The 19566-nt window shown below is 33.1% G+C and overlaps 1 protein-coding gene and 1 non-coding gene across 5 annotated transcripts in view; both read left to right on the forward strand.

The window, feature by feature from the left end:
• Positions 1 to 19566, forward strand: part of ACAP2 (ArfGAP with coiled-coil, ankyrin repeat and PH domains 2) — a 160503-nt gene that overhangs the window by 111734 nt on the left and 29203 nt on the right. For all 4 annotated transcript variants that reach the window (XM_042999276.1, XM_042999279.1, XM_042999275.1 and 1 more), the window contains 5 exons: positions 1412 to 1486; positions 7682 to 7794; positions 15966 to 16017; positions 17319 to 17419; positions 18003 to 18108. In XM_042999276.1, coding sequence (XP_042855210.1) covers positions 1412 to 1486; positions 7682 to 7794; positions 15966 to 16017; positions 17319 to 17419; positions 18003 to 18108 — 447 coding nt within the window. The remainder of the gene's footprint in view (positions 1 to 1411; positions 1487 to 7681; positions 7795 to 15965; positions 16018 to 17318; positions 17420 to 18002; positions 18109 to 19566) is intronic.
• LOC122230895 lies at positions 2222 to 2383 on the forward strand. The gene has a single exon (XR_006207963.1). It is a non-coding gene; the product is annotated as a U1 spliceosomal RNA (small nuclear RNA).

Raw genomic sequence — 19566 nt, forward strand, 5'->3', positions numbered from 1 at the left:
CTTTGGGCTCTGGGCTGATGGCTCAGAGCCCGGAGCCTGCTTCCGATTCCGTGTCTCCCTCTCTCTCTGCCCCTCCCCCATTCATGCTCTCTCTCTGTCTCAAAAATAAATAAAACGTTAAAAAAAATTTTTTTTAAAAAAGATTCTCTCTCTCCCTCCGCCTCTCTCCCCTGCTTGTGTGTGCTCTCCCTTTCTCAAATTAAAAAAAAAAAAAGATTCTATGGCCAGTTGTACACCTGAAACTAGTATTCCACTATATGTTAACTGGGATTTAAAGAAAAACTTTAAAAAAGTATTTTTTTTTTAATTAAAAAAATTGTGTGGTCAGAATCATTCTCTGGCAGGAAAATAAAAATCATGTGTAATAGAGAGTGAATAAAGAATCAAGTAGTTTTTTTTTTTTTTTTTTACAAAGGCTTTTTTCAATTTTGTTTCTAAAGGATATCAATGAAAACATTTGGACATTTAATACTTTATCTTTCTCCTTATTCCTGTTGATATTTACATTTTTATTTTTTCATTTACCCCACATGAATCAGTTAGAGGTATGGGGGTTCGAAGATGAAATGACATACATCACAGTCTAGGAGAGTAAACTCACATAATATTTTATGACCCAGTTGTTTGTTATTCCAGCAGAGTAGTTCAAGAAGCCAGGGCATTTGTCATGATACTGGAAAATCATCTTTTCTGCTGGAGAGGAACAAGAAGGAAATGAGATTTTATGATTTCATAAGTTTTTTGGGCTTTTAAAAAAGAATGTTAAACAGTGGTGATTTTATGCCCTGACCATATGAGTGATTACTATTTTATTATTATTACTATTTTAAAAAATTATTATTTAGCTTTCTCTTTTATCTGGTGAGATTTTTGTGTGTTTGTTTTTTAAGCCTTTTAGATTTGATCATAACATTAAGAAGCCAACTTGAAAACATGAAGCGTTTTGAGTGATTGGAAGTATGTGTTCTGCTGAACTTGTGAGAGTTGGCCCACCCTAGCTTAGCTGCTACTCTTTGCTGTTTGGGGAAAACAAATCACCACTGCGTCTTCTTTCTTTCTTTGATTCTGACTACTGGAATTGCTGAGTGGGTCTGCAGGCAACTTCAGCTAGAGTACTCTTCCTTATTCTGGGAGTTCATGTTATCCCTGTTATGCCCTCGACAAGGCCGCCTGTCACGTTTGCTTAGCACCACAACTGTTCTTAGAAATATTTTTCCTGGAGGAGTTATAGACCTTCTCAAAAAGGATTTGATACCAGAAAAGAAAGAAGTTCCATTTTAAAGTTGCAGCCAAAATGCTTTTTTAAAGAAATTTAAATGGACTGACTTAGAGTACGTTTTTGAAAAATGATCATACTTTTTTTTTTTAAATTTTTAAGTCTCTATAATTTTCTCTCTTTCCCTCTTTATAGTTGGATCGACTGGTTGTAGATGCAGCAAAGGAGAAAAGAGAGATGGAGCAAAAACATTCCACCATTCAACAAAAGGTACTTGAAGAGAAAAGTTCAAGGAGAGGAATTCCCATTTTGTACAACTGTTCAGTTATTGGTTTCAGCAAGATACTGTCATGTTGCAACAAATCTTATGAGTTGCTGTAGTAATTAAATTGGGTAAATTCCTCATTTTTTGGTGAAAAGTAAAAAGTTTTTAGATGGTCAGGCATGTATTTTATTATTCTTTTAAAATATTTGGAAGCTGTGCTCTTGAACCAGTTTGCAAAAACATCAATCTCTTAGGACCTTAACTAAAAAATGGCCCTTAGAATTTAAACTGATATTTACAATTTCAGTTAGGATATCACCATTCCCTGTAAAGCCTGTGAGTGAGAATGAGTGGGGTGGGGGATGGGGGGAGTTGGGGGTGGGGTGGGGATGGAGAATATCTTTTATCAACATGTATGTTTGGTATTGTAGACTTTACAGCTGTAGTTAATCTAAGGCAGCACTTGCCCTCCCTCAGGTGATATTGGAATTTCACATGCATTTCTTGTTAATATGCCTAAGCTTAGCTAAATTAATACTTGAAAAACATGTTTTTAAAAATGAAAATTTAAATATGACACATTTTTATTTTTGTGTGTGGAGAACTTTGGATACAACTAACTTGGAACTCAATAATTTTATCTTATATAGTCAGCGATATTTTTGTGTGGTAATCTGAAAATAAAAGGAGAGAATTGGAGGTTGAATCTAATAATACAAGTATATGACAAGATGCCTTCTGTACTTACCTGGCAGGGGAGATATCATGATCACAAAGGTGGTTTTTCTAGGGCAAGGCTTTTCCATTTACTCCAGATGTGCTGACCCTTGCTATTTCCCCTAATGTGGGAAACTCTACTGTATAATTTGTGGTGAGGGGCACTGTGTTTGTACGTTCCCCTAAAAAAATGTGCCTTCTAGCATTGCTTTAAGAAATCTGTTCCCATGATATTGAGTCAAATCAACTTTTGTTATGGTTTCTTTAAAATTTAAAATACCAGTGAACTAGATTTGACATAAAAGATGTCAGTGGAAAAAAATTAAAGTGATGTCAGTAATACAAGTAAGGAACATATTTTGGTGATGGGTTATTAATATTCATTCAAAGAGAAACATTATTTATTAAGGGAAAGATTTTCTACCAAACCATGTTTAACTTAGTTCCTTCCAGTTATACTCAGGTAAGGCTAACTCTGTGTTTTGTTTAAAGTTAGACTCACTTTGGGTTGGGTAACTTGTTTTAATGGTATTACCATGGAAAGATTATTAAAAATTGGAACCAGTTGTGTCTAATTAAAATGAGAGGTCATGATACTTGTAGAAACTTGTGACTATTTGGTTAAACTGAATTGTTTAATGAATATTACATATCTTTTAATATCTCTCCCTGTGCACATAGCTCAGTGATGTACAAAAGCAATAGACTATTTAATCTAAGATTAATTTGCTTGATTTCAAATAATAGTCAATTGCTGCTTTACTTTGAAGAAAGTAATGCTATTTTTGCTTTTTTCTTCCCTTAAATGCTGACACAAGGCTGCATTACAGGTAAAAAAAGAAAAAAAAGGGAAAAAGATTCAGTCACCTAAAAATTAAGGGAAAAGTGTATCTAATGTAGCTATTTAGATTTTTCAAGAATTGAAATTGATCAATTAAAGAAACAATGATTCTATGCACATTCATGTACATGCCTTTTGGTTATCTGTACATATTCCTGATGGATTTATACCTAGGAGTAGAACTGCTGGTTCAGAGTGTATATATATGTTCAGCATTGGTAGATAATGCTAAATGCAGGCAGCACTGTGTGAGAGTTCTCAGGGCTCCTTGCCACCCCATGGTATTGTGAGAGTTAATTTTTGCTAATTTTGGTGGGTAGATACTGACATCTCATTGTGGTTTTAATTTATGCTTTAGTCATTAATGAACTCAAGCACCTTCCCCTGTGTCTGTTGGTGTATATCTCCTGTATAACCTAAGTGTTTATAGATTTGCCTTTTATGTTTAGACCTTAAATCCATCTGTAATTGGCTGTTTACGTGTGGTGTGAGTAGAGATCCAGTTTCCTTGTATTCACAATCTGATAGCTAGATAATCGAGAATCAGTTATTAAAAATTTTGTTCTTTTCCTATTACTCTGTTATATCCTCTGTTTTACATTATGTTTGCATACATGTGAGTTCTATTTTGAGCTCTTAATTCTTTTCATTGGCCTTTTTGTCTTAATTGTGGCAATACTATGCTGCCTTTAAATATTGTAGCTTAATGGTATATCTTCATATCTGACAAAGCAAACCTCCTATCTTCTCTGTTTCAAAAGTGAATTGCCTAAATTTTGCATTCTTTTACAAATTTCAAGAGCAGACTTTCAGTTTGCTTAACAGTAGCTTTGGAGATTTTGATCGATTGCATTGGGTCTATGAATCAATATGGGGGAGAATTGCTATCTTTATTTTACAGTGTCTTCTAATCTCTGAGCTTGAAATATTAAAAGTGAAGTTTTCTTTAATGTCCTTCATAAAGTTTGATATTTTCTTGTACATCTTTTGTCAAATTTATTCCTAGATACTTATATGGCATATGTTATTGTAAATGCTATCTTTTAAAAATTTCTTTTCTCACTGTTTACTTTTGTTACATACTAGAATAAAATTGACTTTTCTGTATTGATTTTGAAACCAGTTATCTTGTTAAGCTCTCTTTAAATGCTAATTTATCTCTGGATTCTGTTTGATGTTCTGTGTACAGAGTCATCTGCAAATAATGGTAGTTTCTTCCTTTCCGATTCTTTTTATTACCTTGTGGCTAGGACTTCTTAAAAAAATTTTTTTTAACGTTTATTTATTTTTGAGACAGAGAGAGACAGAGCATGAACAGGGGAGGGGCAGAGAGAGAGAAGGAGACACAGAATCTGAAACAGGCTCCAGGCTCTGAGCGGTCAGCCCAGAGCCCGACGCGGGGCTTGAACTGACGGACCGTGAGATCATGACCTGAGCCGAAGTCGGACGCTTAACCGACCGAGCCACCCAGGCGCCCCTAGAACTTCTAACATAATCTTAAATTGAAGTGATAATGGTCTTTCTTGCTTGCAATTTCAAAAGCAAAAGCTTCAGTTAGATTCCCTTCATGGCCAATCTTGGTGTTGCCTTCTCTTCCCCACACCAAAGCTTCAAGTTTTGATGAAGCAAATGCCCTTAAGGTGAAATCTGGCTTCTTTGATCTGCTTACCTCTTCGGCTTCCAATTTTCACTTAATCTTTTGCTTTTGAGTATTCCTTTCTATTTTGACAGTTCATCAATATATTTAAATTATAGTATATAATTTATACAGTGTTTTAGTTGCTTCATTATAAAATTATGATCTGTCACATTTTAACACTATACAATATTAATTGATTTAATAGTAATTAAATTGAAGACTTACCTCAAGAAATATAGTTGAAAATTAGGAAAATACTTATAATGCTCTATATATCAAGGAGGTCATATTTTAATGTTTTAAGTAGCATCGAGGTTATTAAAAAACTGCCAGCATTACAAATGAAACCTTTAGAATGTTGCCAAACTCAGTTGTATCTATTGCTGACATCATGCTTGTCTAATTAAATTATAGCCTCAAATATTATTTATTTATAATTTTTAAAAATGTTTATTTACTTTGAGAGAGAGTGAGTGAGTGAGCAAGGGTCGTGCAGAGAGAAGGAGAAAGAGAATCCTAAGCAGGCTCTGCGCCGACAGCGCAGAGCCCCATGTGTGGCTTAACCCATTAACTGTGAGATCGTGACCTGAGCCGAAACCGAGTTGGATGCTTAACTGACTGAGCTACCCAGGCACTCCCACCTCAAATAAATTTTAAATGAGGGCATTAAAGTTTTCCTAATTTTTTTTTCAGAGACAATGTAGGAGAAAGTGTAGCAATTCACTTACAGATTCTGTTTCAATTTTTTTAAGTTTATTTATTTTAGAGACAAAGATTGCATGTGGGAGGGGAGGGCAAGAGAGAGAGAGAGAGAGAGAGAGAGAGAGAGAGAGAGAGAGAATCCCAAGCAGGCTCAGCTCTGTTAGCCCAGAGCCCAACACAGAGCTCAGTCCCACAAACCATGAGATCATGACCTGAGCTGAAATCCAGAGTTGGACACTTAACCTACTGAGCCACCCAGGTGCTCCCAGATTCTGTTTCATTTGATTATTTTGGATTATCATGTCTTTTTAATTTCTTTCTTCCTTCCTTCCCTCCTTCCCTCTTTCCTTCCTTTCCTCCTTCCCTCCTTCCTTCCTTCCCTCCCTCTTTCTTTCCTTCCTTCCTTCCTTCTTCCCCTCCTTCCTTCCTTCCTTCCATGCTCACTGTGGGGCTTGAACTCACAACCTTGAGATGAAGAGCTGCTTGCTCTACCAACTGAGCCAGCCAGGCACCCGAGATTATCATGTCTTTTTATGGTTAAATTTTGAAAGATGTCAGCAGAGTTTTTGTTTTTAATGAATTTTGTTTTCCTGAATTTAGTCTATTTCCATTTTGCATCTTTGGAGACTCTTAAATTTGGAAGGCCCCTGGGTAATTCTCCCTCTGCCTCCCCTCCAGTGGAGGACCCTCACATCCCAGCATTTTTGGCAGGTGGTCATCTAGCTTCTGCCAGAATCTTTTTCAAGACAGAAAGTTTACTATTCCCTAAAAGGATAGCACTCTAACTTTGATTATTGGTCCAGCTGTAATTTTGAAAGTTCTGAGACTGATTTTTTAAAGTTTTAAAACGGGATAACAGCAGTCTTGCAGTTTTATACAAATGACTTTGTAAGTTCATCAGGAAATATTTTAAATATAACGCTTCTGATTTCAAAACTTCATGAATCCTTAGAGGAAAATTGTAAGTTTGAATTGCATTCAAGTGAAGAGAAGAATGACAGAAGATTATGAGGGATTCCATAATCCTCATGAAAAAGTGAGCTCAGCACTTCAAACTTAAACTGTACTGTACAGTACTTCAAACTGTAGGTCTTCTTTACAAAACAAAATTTTATTTTAGGGAAAAAAGCCTTTATTCTACTTCTGAACTCCCTAATAGTGGAGTTATTACTACTATCAGATTAAAAAATACCGTAATAGTAATATACTTAGAGAATAGAGATAGATTTGAGTGTCCCAATTAAAAAAATTTTTTTTTAACGTTTATTTATTTTTGAGACAGAGAGAGACAGAGTATGAACAGGGGAGGGGCAGAGAGAGAGGGAGACACAGAATCTGAAATGGGCTCCAGGCTCTGAGCTGTCAGCACAGAGCCCGACGTGGGGCTCGAACTCACGGACCGTGAGATCATGACCTGAGCCGAAGTCGGACGCTTAACCGAGCAAGCCACCCGGACGCCCCTGAGTGTCCCAATTTAAATATATCTATATTACTTTTTAATTTTTATCATTTATTTATTTATTTATTCATTCATTCTATTTATTTGTTTCTGAGAGAGGGAGAGCGCATGAGTGGGGAAGGGACAGAGAGAGAGAGGGAGACACAGAATCTGAAGCAGGCTCCAGGCTGTCAGCACAGAGCCTAATGTGGGGCTCAAACTCACAAAGTGTGAGATCATGACCTAAGCAGAAGTTGGATGCCCATCTGACTGAGCCACCCAGGAGCCCTTATATTAATTAAAAAAAAAAAATTGTTACACACATCACAATACAATGTTAGGATAAAATGAAACCATTTTATTGTTTCTTATTTTTTTTTATTTTTGAGAGAGAGAGAGCACAAACAGGGGACAGGCACAGGGAGAGGGAGACAGGAATCTGAAGTAAGCTCCAGGCTCCGAGCTATCAGCACAGAGCTCAACGCGGGGCTTGAACCCATGAAATATGAGATTGTGACCTGAGCCAAAGTTGGATGCTCAACTGACTGAGCCACCCATGCACCTCTAAAATGAAAACATTTTAAACAAGACATCACATATAGTATTTAGTTGTCCCTTTTGTCTATTTGTATGCATATTATTTTGTGCCTTTAATCAGTGTATAAATCAAGTTCTATTGTTTTCTCTTTCAGAGTGTATTTTATATAATCATCTGTGTTTTTACATTGTCATTATAATAATTAAGTCTCCTCTTTTGTTATGAATACTGTTAATATACTATCTTAATACAAAACTTTTCTATGATTTGTGCTGTTTCTCTATGATAAATTTGGTAATCGTATGAACTTTTTTATTTTGTTTAGGATTTCTCCAGTGATGATTCTAAGTTAGAATATAATGTAGATGCTGCAAATGGCATTGTTATGGAAGGATATCTGTTCAAACGAGCCAGCAATGCCTTCAAAACTTGGAACAGGTAATATATTTCAAAAACTAGTCTTGATTTCCATAGTCTCAGTTTTCTGACCTTCCCTGTGATTTGGCCAACTCTTTCTTTCCTAATTCTTTAAATTCACAGTCTACAATAGCATTCTTGAACCCAGTCCATTGAAGATAAGTCCCCCTTCTAAGAAAGGGGACCCTAAGAAGCAAGTGAAAAATGATAGCACTAATTCTAAAATCTAAAATTTAAGCAAAGTTTAAACCGGGAAGCACGAATTGTTTTCTCCTTTGGGTTCCTCTCTGTAAGATGTTTATATACATTTTAATTTAGTGTTTGCTTATGAATTTTTAACCCAGATGATCCTGAGTTTTTGATCTTTGCAATAACTTTAACCAGGACTTTTAAGAAATGGGCTTGTTTTTAAATGTGAAGTGTGGTGCTCGCTTTGGCAGCACATATACTTGGTATGGTGTGTGTGGCAGTCAGGGCTCCTGTATTCTAAACTTGACAATGACCAAAAACTTGGCTTTCTTTTTCTTTTTCTGCTAAACTGATTTTTAAAAGATATTAATCCAGCAAATATCTGTTAAATATATATATATTAAATATTTAATTATATTTTTCTGTGTATTAATCTAATACAGTAAAATAATTTCAGACATTAAAGAATAAAAGAAGATTGTGTTGACTCAGGATTATACTTCCAAATAGTAGTGATTAGTCTTTTATTCAAGGATGTCTCCTTTTTGTTTTTTTGTTGTTGTTTTTTTTTTGCAAAAAACTCCCCCAAAATAGAACTATTTTGTAATAATTGAGAGTAACATTAGGCTCTGGTGAATTGATTTACTATTATATTATTGGCTGAATGTGTTTATTTTATTTGCTACTGGAACAAGATGTAAATTCACTTGATGATAGAGAATATTATTTTCTTTTCTTAAAAAAAATGGACATTAGCAAAATAATAGAATTTTCTCGGTAAGTTTAATGTAGTATACATTTTTGCTAATTTAAATGGAAAACTATTATTCTTGGATATTTAAAATATTAAAATGGGCTCCCACTTATTTTGATTTCTTGGTGATGAGGTTATGTGGAAAAACATTCACTGGTATTTTCAAATGTCAGTGATTTGTTGAGCCTTTCCCTAGCATTTGATATTGCCAGATATTTAAATGAATGGGGTGTGTTTTATTTGAAATAATTTTTCTTTATCTGAGAATGAATATAAACTGGAAAGTAATTATATTTGATATTAAGCCATTTTGAATTATGTAGAACTTCTAAAATAATGTCTGAACCAGAAGGACCAACTAAGTGGTTTGGTTAGAAATAATATTTTTAACTATTATAAAGTGAAAATAAGAAATTAAAATTCTGTTTTCTAAGGTGTAAAAATTAAGACAATAATCTTTTAAGTTTTTCCTGACAAATTTCCATAGCTAGAATAGGAAATTAAAGTAAAAAATAGTGTGTCAAATTTTTGTAATAAAGAGAGATTTCTCAACCAGTACGGTTTCATGAGGTAATGTTAGAATTGAATTTTAACCTTCAGATTTCAAAACAACCTACTTAAAGTTTAACACAGTGAAAATACAATAAATCCATAGAACCTATACCATTATGTTAAGAAGAAATGAAATGATGTTCCATGGACTACTCCAATGAGAAATGATCTCAGACTTCAAAATGAAGCACAGTAAGTGTTAGTGGAAAATTGTATTGCCATTTAGGGCAATAGGAGAAAATTAATACTGATTTAAGCATGGACCTTTCATTTTTTTTTTTTTAAATCTTAATATTTATTTATTTTTGAGAGAGAGAGAGACAGAGACAGAGACAGAGAGCAAGCAGCGGAGGGGCAGAGAGAGAGGGAGACACAGAATCTGAAGCAGGCTCCAGGCTCTGAGCTGTCAGCACAGAGCCCGACGTGGGCTCAAACTCACAAACCATTGAGATCGTGACCTGAGCCCAAGTTGGATGCTTAACTGACTGAGCCACCCAGGCATCCCATAAGCATGGACCTTTCGTTTTTAATTTTTTGTTTCATGAATTCTATTAATTGGCATAGATAATAAAATGTAACTAACTAAAATCAAGTAGGGAATAACTATTAAATTCTGAATTGTAGGCCTGTTATCTTCCACGTGTAAAGTGAAAGAGACCATGCCTTTGGAAATGAAGCTGCTTTTTAAAGGAGCTACCATCTAATTGTAGTGGGATGACATTACTGATGAGAATCATGGATCGTATTTCAACACCCTAAGTTTTAGTAAAGAAATGAAGGTGCAGAGAGATGGTTGCTCATTGATCACGCAGCTGGTTTGAGACAAGACCGAGGCCCGAAACCTGGCATTAAAAAAAAAATTTGCTATGGAAATTCCATATAAATTTGTGTTTTGATGAAACAATATGTCAAATATTTTAAAAATAGCTTAAAAACTTTTTAAAAACTTCCTAGTCTATTTACATTATTAGGAAAAATTATGGATAGCAAATTATTTCATTTTCATATGCCTTTTAAAAGATCATTTTCATGAAAATACTAGTAAAAAGCAGTCTTCTAAGGAATATAGCATATAAACGTTATATAAAAGTCTTCACAAAAACAAGAATCTAAATCTTGTAACAAGTTTTAGATATTTTCTAGGTTATAGTTCAGTAACTGTGAAAGAGAGAAGAAAGAACTCTATTAAATGTTATTTAGAATATTCTAATGCTTTTCATTTAAAAAGCTTGGAATATATCTTAAATTTCTTACATGAAATTTACAAAAAATCTAATTTCAGAAAATATTTGCAAATACTTTCTCTTTACTTATATATGACTTTGGAGTCTGCCCTACTTCTCTAATTAGTGCTCAATCTAGCTTGTTAATATATTCTATTAGACTTGGAATAAAAGACTGCATTTGTGATATTTGTGCCTTAACTTTAAAAATCTAGGATTCCAGCTATTCAAGCATAAAGATTTTTCTACCTACTGTTTAAGTATCTTCTTTACATTGCCTCTGGATTAGTTTTAAGGGAACATTTTCTTTGTAGTCACTGTAGGGTACTAATTATATGATGACAGATTTGCCATCATCTATTGTTCATGGAATAGAGGCATGTAATATTTTTAGAGCCAACATTTATTTATTTAGTTACTTAATAGGTTAGTTTTTGTTTAAATTCCAGTTAGTTAACATACGGTGTAGTATTAATTTCAGATGTACAATTTAGTGATTCCACGCTCATACAACACCCAGTGCTCATCACAAGTGCCCTCCTTAATAATCCCCATCATCTGTTTAAGCTAACTTTTTTTTTTCTTTAAGCCAACTTTTATCTATCTATCTATTTATTTATTTATTTATTTATTTATTATTTTTTTTTCTTTAAGCCAACTTTTAAAAAAGACTTCCTTCCTGAGGTAAATACATTTGATTAGGAATTCCCAGGTAGTTTTAAAACCTGTCCTTGTGCTTCATAAAATCTAAACATCATTCTATAATTTGAAATTTAACTGAAGAAATCATATTTTGTGTGATGTGAAAGAGTGTAAGCAGTGAGGGGTTTTATGTCTTATGTGAATTGTTGTGTTTGTTTCTGGTTGGTTTCAGGTTTCTAGTTTGTAGTGTCTCCTAAGAGTTTTATATGTCTATAATATATATTTTTCTGAAGACATGTAAGACGTACCAAAATTATCTTTCTATATCAGGCCATCTTCTCAATGTGGCAGCTTCACCTTAGGCTCAAATCAGTGCCAGATGGATTACTCGTATCTATATGTCTGTTGCTTTTTATGATAAATTCTGAAAAGATGAATGAAGTAGGAAAATAATTAAATACTAAGATTATTTAGTAGTAAGCTAGTAAAATGAATAAAGAAGCTGAATAATTACAAACTATGCTCAGTCTTTGTTGAATGAGATAGAAAATATAACTAAAAGTATAAGATGTATTATGCAGTGTCTTAAAGTACTCTAGATACTGCAGGCACAGATACATGTTTTATTTTTGTTGGCTTTTTGTTACAAAATAAGAAGTGTATGTGTGTATTAAAGATACTCTTAAAAAAATAAAGATACTCATATGTGTGGCCTTTGAGTCTCTGCTATCATTGATGAAAAGCGGGAGAACAGGTGGGAGGTAGGTTTAGTTGGCTAATAATATTTTATAATCTTTGAAATTCTTAATTAGTGATCCAATTTTCCTTATGAAAAGTTTTCATTTGTTTCAGGTTTATGAAGATATATATATATATATCAGGTTTATGAAGATATATATATATATATATATATAATTTTCCTTAATTTTTTAGGAGCAACTTATTAAGATGAGGAAAAGTACTGTTTATATTTTATAGCTATCACCATAGAGGCATAAAAATAATAGTAGACATGCCCAAGTGTACTAAGTCCTACAAGAACTATTTATACCATAATAGTTGAAGAAAATTTAGCATTTCAGAAATGTTAGCATTTCAGAGTCATAAGAGTTGGAATTACCTGTGTAAATGCATACATGTATGAATTGAGAACAAAATGCAACAGATATTTTTGACTGTTTTGTTAGGTTATGAGCTTAAGCTTGTTTCTTTAATTCTTGCTTTATTTTCATATCATGCTAGTCCTTTGCTTATTTTGCACATTTGCGTTTTCATTCTTTTACCACCTTTCCTTTATGTTTTAATCCTACCCCATTTTTTCACATGACAGGAAAAAGCCCGATCATATCAGGTACCAAATGGCTTCCTTCCCCTCATTCCTGCCTTACTCCAATTTCCTCTTTGGCACGAGAAAGCTCATAATTAACCTGCATTTCCGTTGGATTACTTGCAATGGATATAATGTCTCATGTTTTAAATTGGGAAGGAAACATAAACATTATATTTGAGAAGTGGAATTATCCTTTCAATGCCCATCTTCTCAATTTGTTTTAATCTGGAAAAGAACATTTGATATATTTATAGATACCCAATGAAGATAATAGATTAGTAATATGAACGCCTTCATATCTTTTTTTTTTTTTTAAGGGAAATAAGCTAGTAAATACTTTTCAAATTTTTAAACAATAACTAGGAATTAGTCTTTTTGGTAATAGTCATATTAGTTAGAAAAAATTTTTTTAATGTTTATTTTTGAGAGAGACACACACAAGTGGGGAAGGGCAGAGAGAGAAGGAGACGCAATCTGAAGCAGGCTCTAGGCTCTGAGCTGTCAGCACAGAGCCCAATGCAGACCTCGAACCCATGAACCATGAGATCATGACCTGAGCTGAAGTTAGATGCTTAACTGACTGAGCCACCCAGGTGCCCCTCATATTAGTTTTATTGAAAGGAACCATTGTCAGTTTTTAGAGATTTAACATTTTGGTCTTTTTCCTTGGGAAAAATTAGATTGCATTTGAAAGACAGTAACCTTACATGCTCAAGCTTTAAATTTTATTAAATAGTCACCTATTTGACACATATATGAATATGTGCATAAATCTTTCATTTTTATAGTTTTAGTGAGAAAGCTTATACAGATTTAGAAGTTTGACTTTTACATTATATTCCTGGTTTCAAATACAGTTCGAGGACTAGTGATCAAACATGGTAAAAGACACTTGATTTATTTTTTAATATATTTTTTCCTTTACCCCCTGTTTTGTTATCTGGAAGCTCTCATAGATATTTGAAAATCAATAATATCAAATTGTTCATGAATTTAGTACTTTGGTCTAAGATCTTTATTGAGTTAGTTCAATTTGGAATGGATATAAAGTGGTGTATTATTTTTCTTAGTGAACCAAGTAAATTTTCCTTTTTCATTGTTTTTTTGTTTATTTATTTATTGAGAGAGAGAGAGAGAGAGAGAGAGAGAGAGAGAGAGAGAGAGAGTGACTATCCCAAGCAGGCTCCATGCTGTCAGCACGGAGCCTGACATGGGGCTCAATCCCACAAAATGTGAGATTACAGCCTGAGTTGAAATTAAGAGTCAGATGCTTAACTGACTGAGCCACTCAGGTGCCCCAAGAAAATTTCCTGTATACAAATAGTTTTTTGGCTTTGTGGTCCGCATTTGAATTTTGTAGAAAATAGTGTAAGTGTCAGCACAGTGCTTTCTAAAGTTTGTCTTTTTTATAGTTTGTCTTTTGAGGTGCCTCCAAATTACAGATAGTATGAGCTTGAAATATTAAGTATTTTATTCTGTTCACTGGCTATGAACTGTCTCATTTTTCCTTTTATTAGAGATGTTAATAATAACTAGGATTAATCTATAGGAGCAATTAAGAATTATATTCCATCTTACTTACTTGATTAAAGTTTTGATCAATGTAAATTAGTGTAGTTGGCTCTTTTGTCTTTTTTTTTTAATGGCAGAGGAGGAGAGACAGTGTCATACGACATACAGATCTTAGTAATTGAATTTTTTTTCTAGTGAGGTACATTATGATTTTGTTCCTTAGGAAATGTCAAAATATAAGATGAATTTATAGTGTCTTCCCTGAGTGTACAAAAAAATGCTTATGTGAGCAAGTCCCCCAGCAAAAGATAGATAGCAGGGGAACTGAGTTTCAGTAATACACATGATCTGAACAGTTAATGACCAGAGGAAGTGGTCTCTGACCAAAAAAGTTTTTATGTGCTGTTTTGTTATTTTTAGAGGTTATTATCCTAAGATACAGCAGTTGAAAAGAAATTCCTTTTTAAAAGACCTCAGAAGCATGAAAAGTTTCAGTGGCTATATGGGTGTTTTTCCATTGTGCAGTAAAATTAGTTTTTTATCAAATTCTATAATATGATCACTATACTATAAACCGTAAGAATTATTAGTATAGGTCACCCTACTTCGAATGATTTCTCACAAAACACTTTAGTCACTGTCACAGACTGTTTCCATTGCATGTCATCCCACATGGCAGGGCTGCACCACGTTGTTTATTTACAGGTATTTCCTTTTAACATTTCTAACTAACCTTGTGTCCCAAAGCAAAGAAACCCGGAAGTTCTTCCTTTTCTGGCCTGCCTCTTGATGATTTGCATTTAGAGGCAACTCACTTGGTTTTAACTAGATGCTTATTTAACAGATCTCTATTTTAATGGTAAAGGTGATACCTTTTTTAAGTAGCAAGAAAGAAAACCTAACTATCTGTCTAGCTTAAAAATAGAAAAGCATCTAATCATTTTCTCAGCTTTGGAGAATTAACTTAATTTTTTAAAATAGAAATTCTCATTGTGTCTAAATACAATTTCCAGTGCTTTGCATTAGTATCAATGAAAAGGTAGAATCTCTATCTGCTAATAGATTAATAACTAATGTTTACAATAGAAATCATCTCACATTGAAACTAATTTTAAAACAATGACTCAAATAGTTTTACCTTTCATGCTTGATGAGAATTTTTGCTTCCTTTTATGAATGGCTTTGGCTGTGATTTTTTTTTTTTTTTTTGTAAGTCTTTAGGATCTTTTACTGGTTTAATAAATTAGAATTAGTCAGTATGCCATATATAGCTTAGCTTTTTCTTCTAAAGAAGATTGCAAGTAAATTGTTTGTGTAATAATTTATAAGAATGAGCAGAACAGTATAAATAGGTGAATCATTTTTAGTAATAACTGTGATTATTCTGATTAGAAATATTTTATATTAAAGTGAGGTCAAGTGAATTGGCGATTATCTCTTGTTGGATATCACTTCTAAATTGCTTTAATTTCTTGTTTTGGTTAACAAATCAAATGCTTGCTGAATTAGCTGCAGAAAGGTTGAAAACAAAGCACCATTTATTTCAGTGTTTTACTGTGTACAAATGGATAGTCTTATTTACAACATAAATTTCTTTCTACTTTATAATAGAAGCAGTTCTTTTGGGGGAAAGATTTTAGTTCTTTTTGAGTAACCTCAAACTAAATTTTTACTTTAAAACAATTATTTTTTCGTGATAGCATAAAGGATAACTGCTGTTATTAGGATATAAATTTCTGAGATAAAATGAATCAAAATACAGTAATCTTATTTTCCTAATCTGTGGTTTTAAAATTATTTAAAATTGTTCTTTACTTTCCATAATTATCTCACTGACATCAGTCTATATAAAACAAAACAAAACAAAACAATGTACTTCTCAAAACATAATTAACATAAACTGATTTTCTAGTGCTTTCCCAAATATTTTATTTCTAACAACTGACATAAATTATGTTTATGAAAACCTAATCTATTTTTATTTATTTAGACGCTGGTTTTCAATACAGAACAATCAGCTGGTATATCAGAAAAAGTTTAAGGTAGGTGTTTTGTTAATGAAGTGAAAGCCCAGTGAGTCTTCAGTTTTAGTTCTCTGTCTGTTCATCTTGTAAATACTCCTGCATGCAAAATTATCGTTCATTAGTGTTATATTTAGGGGTGTGTAAGAGGACTCAAAAGTGGAAAGTATCGGTATCTCCTTAACAGCAGAGTGGTTTTTGAATGCTGAATTCTTAACTTACAGTTTTGAGATGGGTGTTTCTGTGTCCCAGGATTATTACTTTTGTTTCTTCACGTTTCTTTGACCAGCAGAATGACAGGAGCAATACTGCCATTCCATAGTACTATTTTGATGCCGAAGGAAAAGGTGCCTTTTAATAAATATCACCTTAGGGCCAAAGGTGATAATATGGAAATGTTAAAAAATGACATTAAAATGTTAGCTTGAAGTAATTGAAATAGAAACCTCTAAATGTGTTAATGTTGTTTTTATACATTTCTTTTCTTGAACCTTATTTTAAGGGTAAGGAATTTTTGTTTATCAGAAAGACATACTAAGATTACATGAGACTTGAGAATGTTAAAACTAATTAGGAAAAAAAACTCCATTAGTTAATTGATGACCTGAATTTTACCTGTGAGGCTTTGTGAATGAAGTATACAACTGTACATTTTAAATACTCACTTTACTCTAGAGATACACAATCTGACATTTTATTTGCTCGGTTTTGTGCTTGCAGGCTTATTCCACATAAGCCCTTTGTTCTAGCTCATTAGTTCATGGTTTCTTCTGGTCTGATAAACTTGATTTTGAGTTTATATTTTTGTTAAGTACTAGAAAAATGATAGACTCTCATTTTCTTAGGTATTTAAAGAAGAATGTATATAGGCTTTTTTTTTTTTTTTTTTTTAGTTACTTAAGACTTGCCTATTAAAGTCTTCTTTTTTGAGGAAAGTAGCTTTTATTATATGTGAGGGGGGACCAGGAAAGTAATGGATATGAAAGAAAAAGGAAGAAAATTAAAATTTATAGGATGCTAACATTTATTGAGCACCTATTAATTAATTACCAAGTTTTAGATTAAGCTCTTTATATATATTTTCACTTAATCCTTGTACAGCCATTTTATGAAACACATAAAATTATGAACAGGACAGAGTTACCTTTATTAGTTGTATCTCTGTTGATAACTCCTATTTTTAATCTTAAATAAGATGAAATATAAATCTTTAAAATTCGACGACCCATTTATTCCAAGTAATATTTTTAAGTATGTTATTATTGGTAGTTGTGTTTAAAAACTAAGTTGATAAACCTGGGAGTTTTATTTCCTTATTGTAGGATAACCCCACCGTGGTAGTGGAAGATCTAAGGCTGTGCACAGTGAAACACTGTGAAGACATAGAACGACGTTTCTGCTTTGAGGTAGTCTCTCCAACAAAGTAAGTGGTTCTAAAGAATGAGAGTTCCTTTTGTGTTTGTATAGTTTGTCTTAAAGAACTTTACTGAGTAGAGAAAGATTTGTGTTTTACTTGCGATGTTATGTGTGCTAAAGAGGAACAAAGTGCTTTAAAGGTAAATTTTCATAATTAGTGATTACAAGTATTACAGTCAGATGTTTATGTAACCTCTACCCAGTATCATTTTCTTTAAACTCCATAAAGATTATTGATGTAGCCATATGAAAACTTGTTAGCTGTCAGGATGATGAACTGAAGTCATATGTCAGATCAATTTCTTTGATAATTATTTCATATTTCTAGCTTATAGAAAAACTTAGTGTTATATTTGGTAAATTTAAAGTTTTTTTTTTAAATGTACAGGAATTTGTGATTTTTTTTTAATAGGCGGTTTATTTTATTGGTACCTTGATTTCCTCATGAATATACTCTGTCCTAAAAATAAATGAAATAAAATATTTCAGTGGAATTACTTTTTGTTAGAAGATTATTAAATAGTGAAATAAATCTTATTATTTTGGGGGGTTAATTTAGTGTCTGAGAAAACAATGTTATTTCCTTTTAGAAGTTGTATGCTTCAGGCAGATTCTGAAAAACTGCGCCAGGCATGGATTAAGGCTGTTCAGACCAGTATTGCTACTGCTTATAGAGAGAAGGGTGATGAATCAGAGGTTAGTAAACAATACTGCAATACAAAATGATACATTGCCATAAACTTTTAATTTTCATTGCAACATTATATGATTATAACATTCTTTCTTATGGAGGTTGAATTTTATAAGTGAATGGGGTTTTACTATTAAAATCTAGTTTCAGTTTCTCTTTGTTTCTCTTCACTTTATCAGTTTATTTCAATATATGTTTAATTCAATATTTGAATATGTGTTCTAGATTGACATAAGGTATTCTAAGATAAGTATTTTTCCCCAAAATATTTTATTATTCTAATTAATAAAAATTAGTAAAAAATAAAAGAATAGTAATTAGTAAAAGTCAAAAAAGGAAAGCTCAGACTGTCTCTGGGTTGAAGTCTCCCTGGAGAAGATAAGCTGAATGTAGAGTCTTGGGTCCACATAGTCTGGTTTCAGCTTCCCAGTGATTTTACAGATTCTTATGAGCAAGAACACGAGTAAGTCTTGAGAAATGGAATTCACCAATTCCTCTAGTAACTTCTTGAAAATGAGGCATTTGTGAATCCATGCATGTCTGAAAATGTCTTTATTTTATCCTCACATTTGTTTGATAGTTTCATTGAGTGTGAAATTTTTAGGTTGAAAATAATAATTCAGGGGCGCCTGGGTGGCTGAGTCAGTCACGCATCCAACTTTGGCTCAGGTCATGATCTCATGGTTCGTGAGTTCGAGCCCCGCATCAGGCTCTGTGCTGATGGCTCGGTGCCTGGAGCCTGCTTCAGATTCTGTGTCTCCCTCTCTCTGGGCCCCTCCCCCACTCACACTCTGGCTTTCTCTCTCTAAAAAATAAATCAACATTTAAAAAAGAAATTAAATTTTTTCTTAATAATTTTAACAGCATTGTTTTTCTAGTTTCCAACATTGCTGTTGAAGTCTTTCGTATTACTGACCTCTCCAATTTTCCTGTTTTCTTTGTCTGGAATTTCTGGACTGATCTTATGATTTTCTTATTTTTGTGTGTGTTTTTGCTCTACATTCTGGGAGATTTTCTCAGTTAATCTCCAAAACCTTCTATTGAATATTTTAGTTCAGTCAGCACATATTAACTTTCCAGGAGTTTCTTTTTGTTTGCTGAATGTTTATACATGTAAAGCTGTCTTGTCTTCATTGATGCAGGGTTAGAGCTGTGGTTCTTAAACTTGGCTGCACAGGATGATAACACACGGATTTTTAAAAAATCCCAATACATAGGTCCCACCCCAGAACAATTAAATGGAGTTGGGATCCAGGCATCAATATTTTGAAAAGCTTCCTAAGTGATTTCCATGTACAGGCAATGTTGAGAACCATTGTGTCAGAGGTTTTTCTTGGCTATTTGGTAATCTGTTCTGGTTACAAGTGAAGGACTAAAAACCCCTTTGGATGCTCTCAGAATGTATGTAGTTAGGAGTGTGTTGACTATAAGCCTCTCTGAGTCTGGACCATTTGTTGAAGAAC

This window comes from Panthera tigris, chromosome C2 (genome assembly GCF_018350195.1).
Source record: "Panthera tigris isolate Pti1 chromosome C2, P.tigris_Pti1_mat1.1, whole genome shotgun sequence".
NCBI lineage: Eukaryota > Metazoa > Chordata > Mammalia > Carnivora > Felidae > Panthera > Panthera tigris.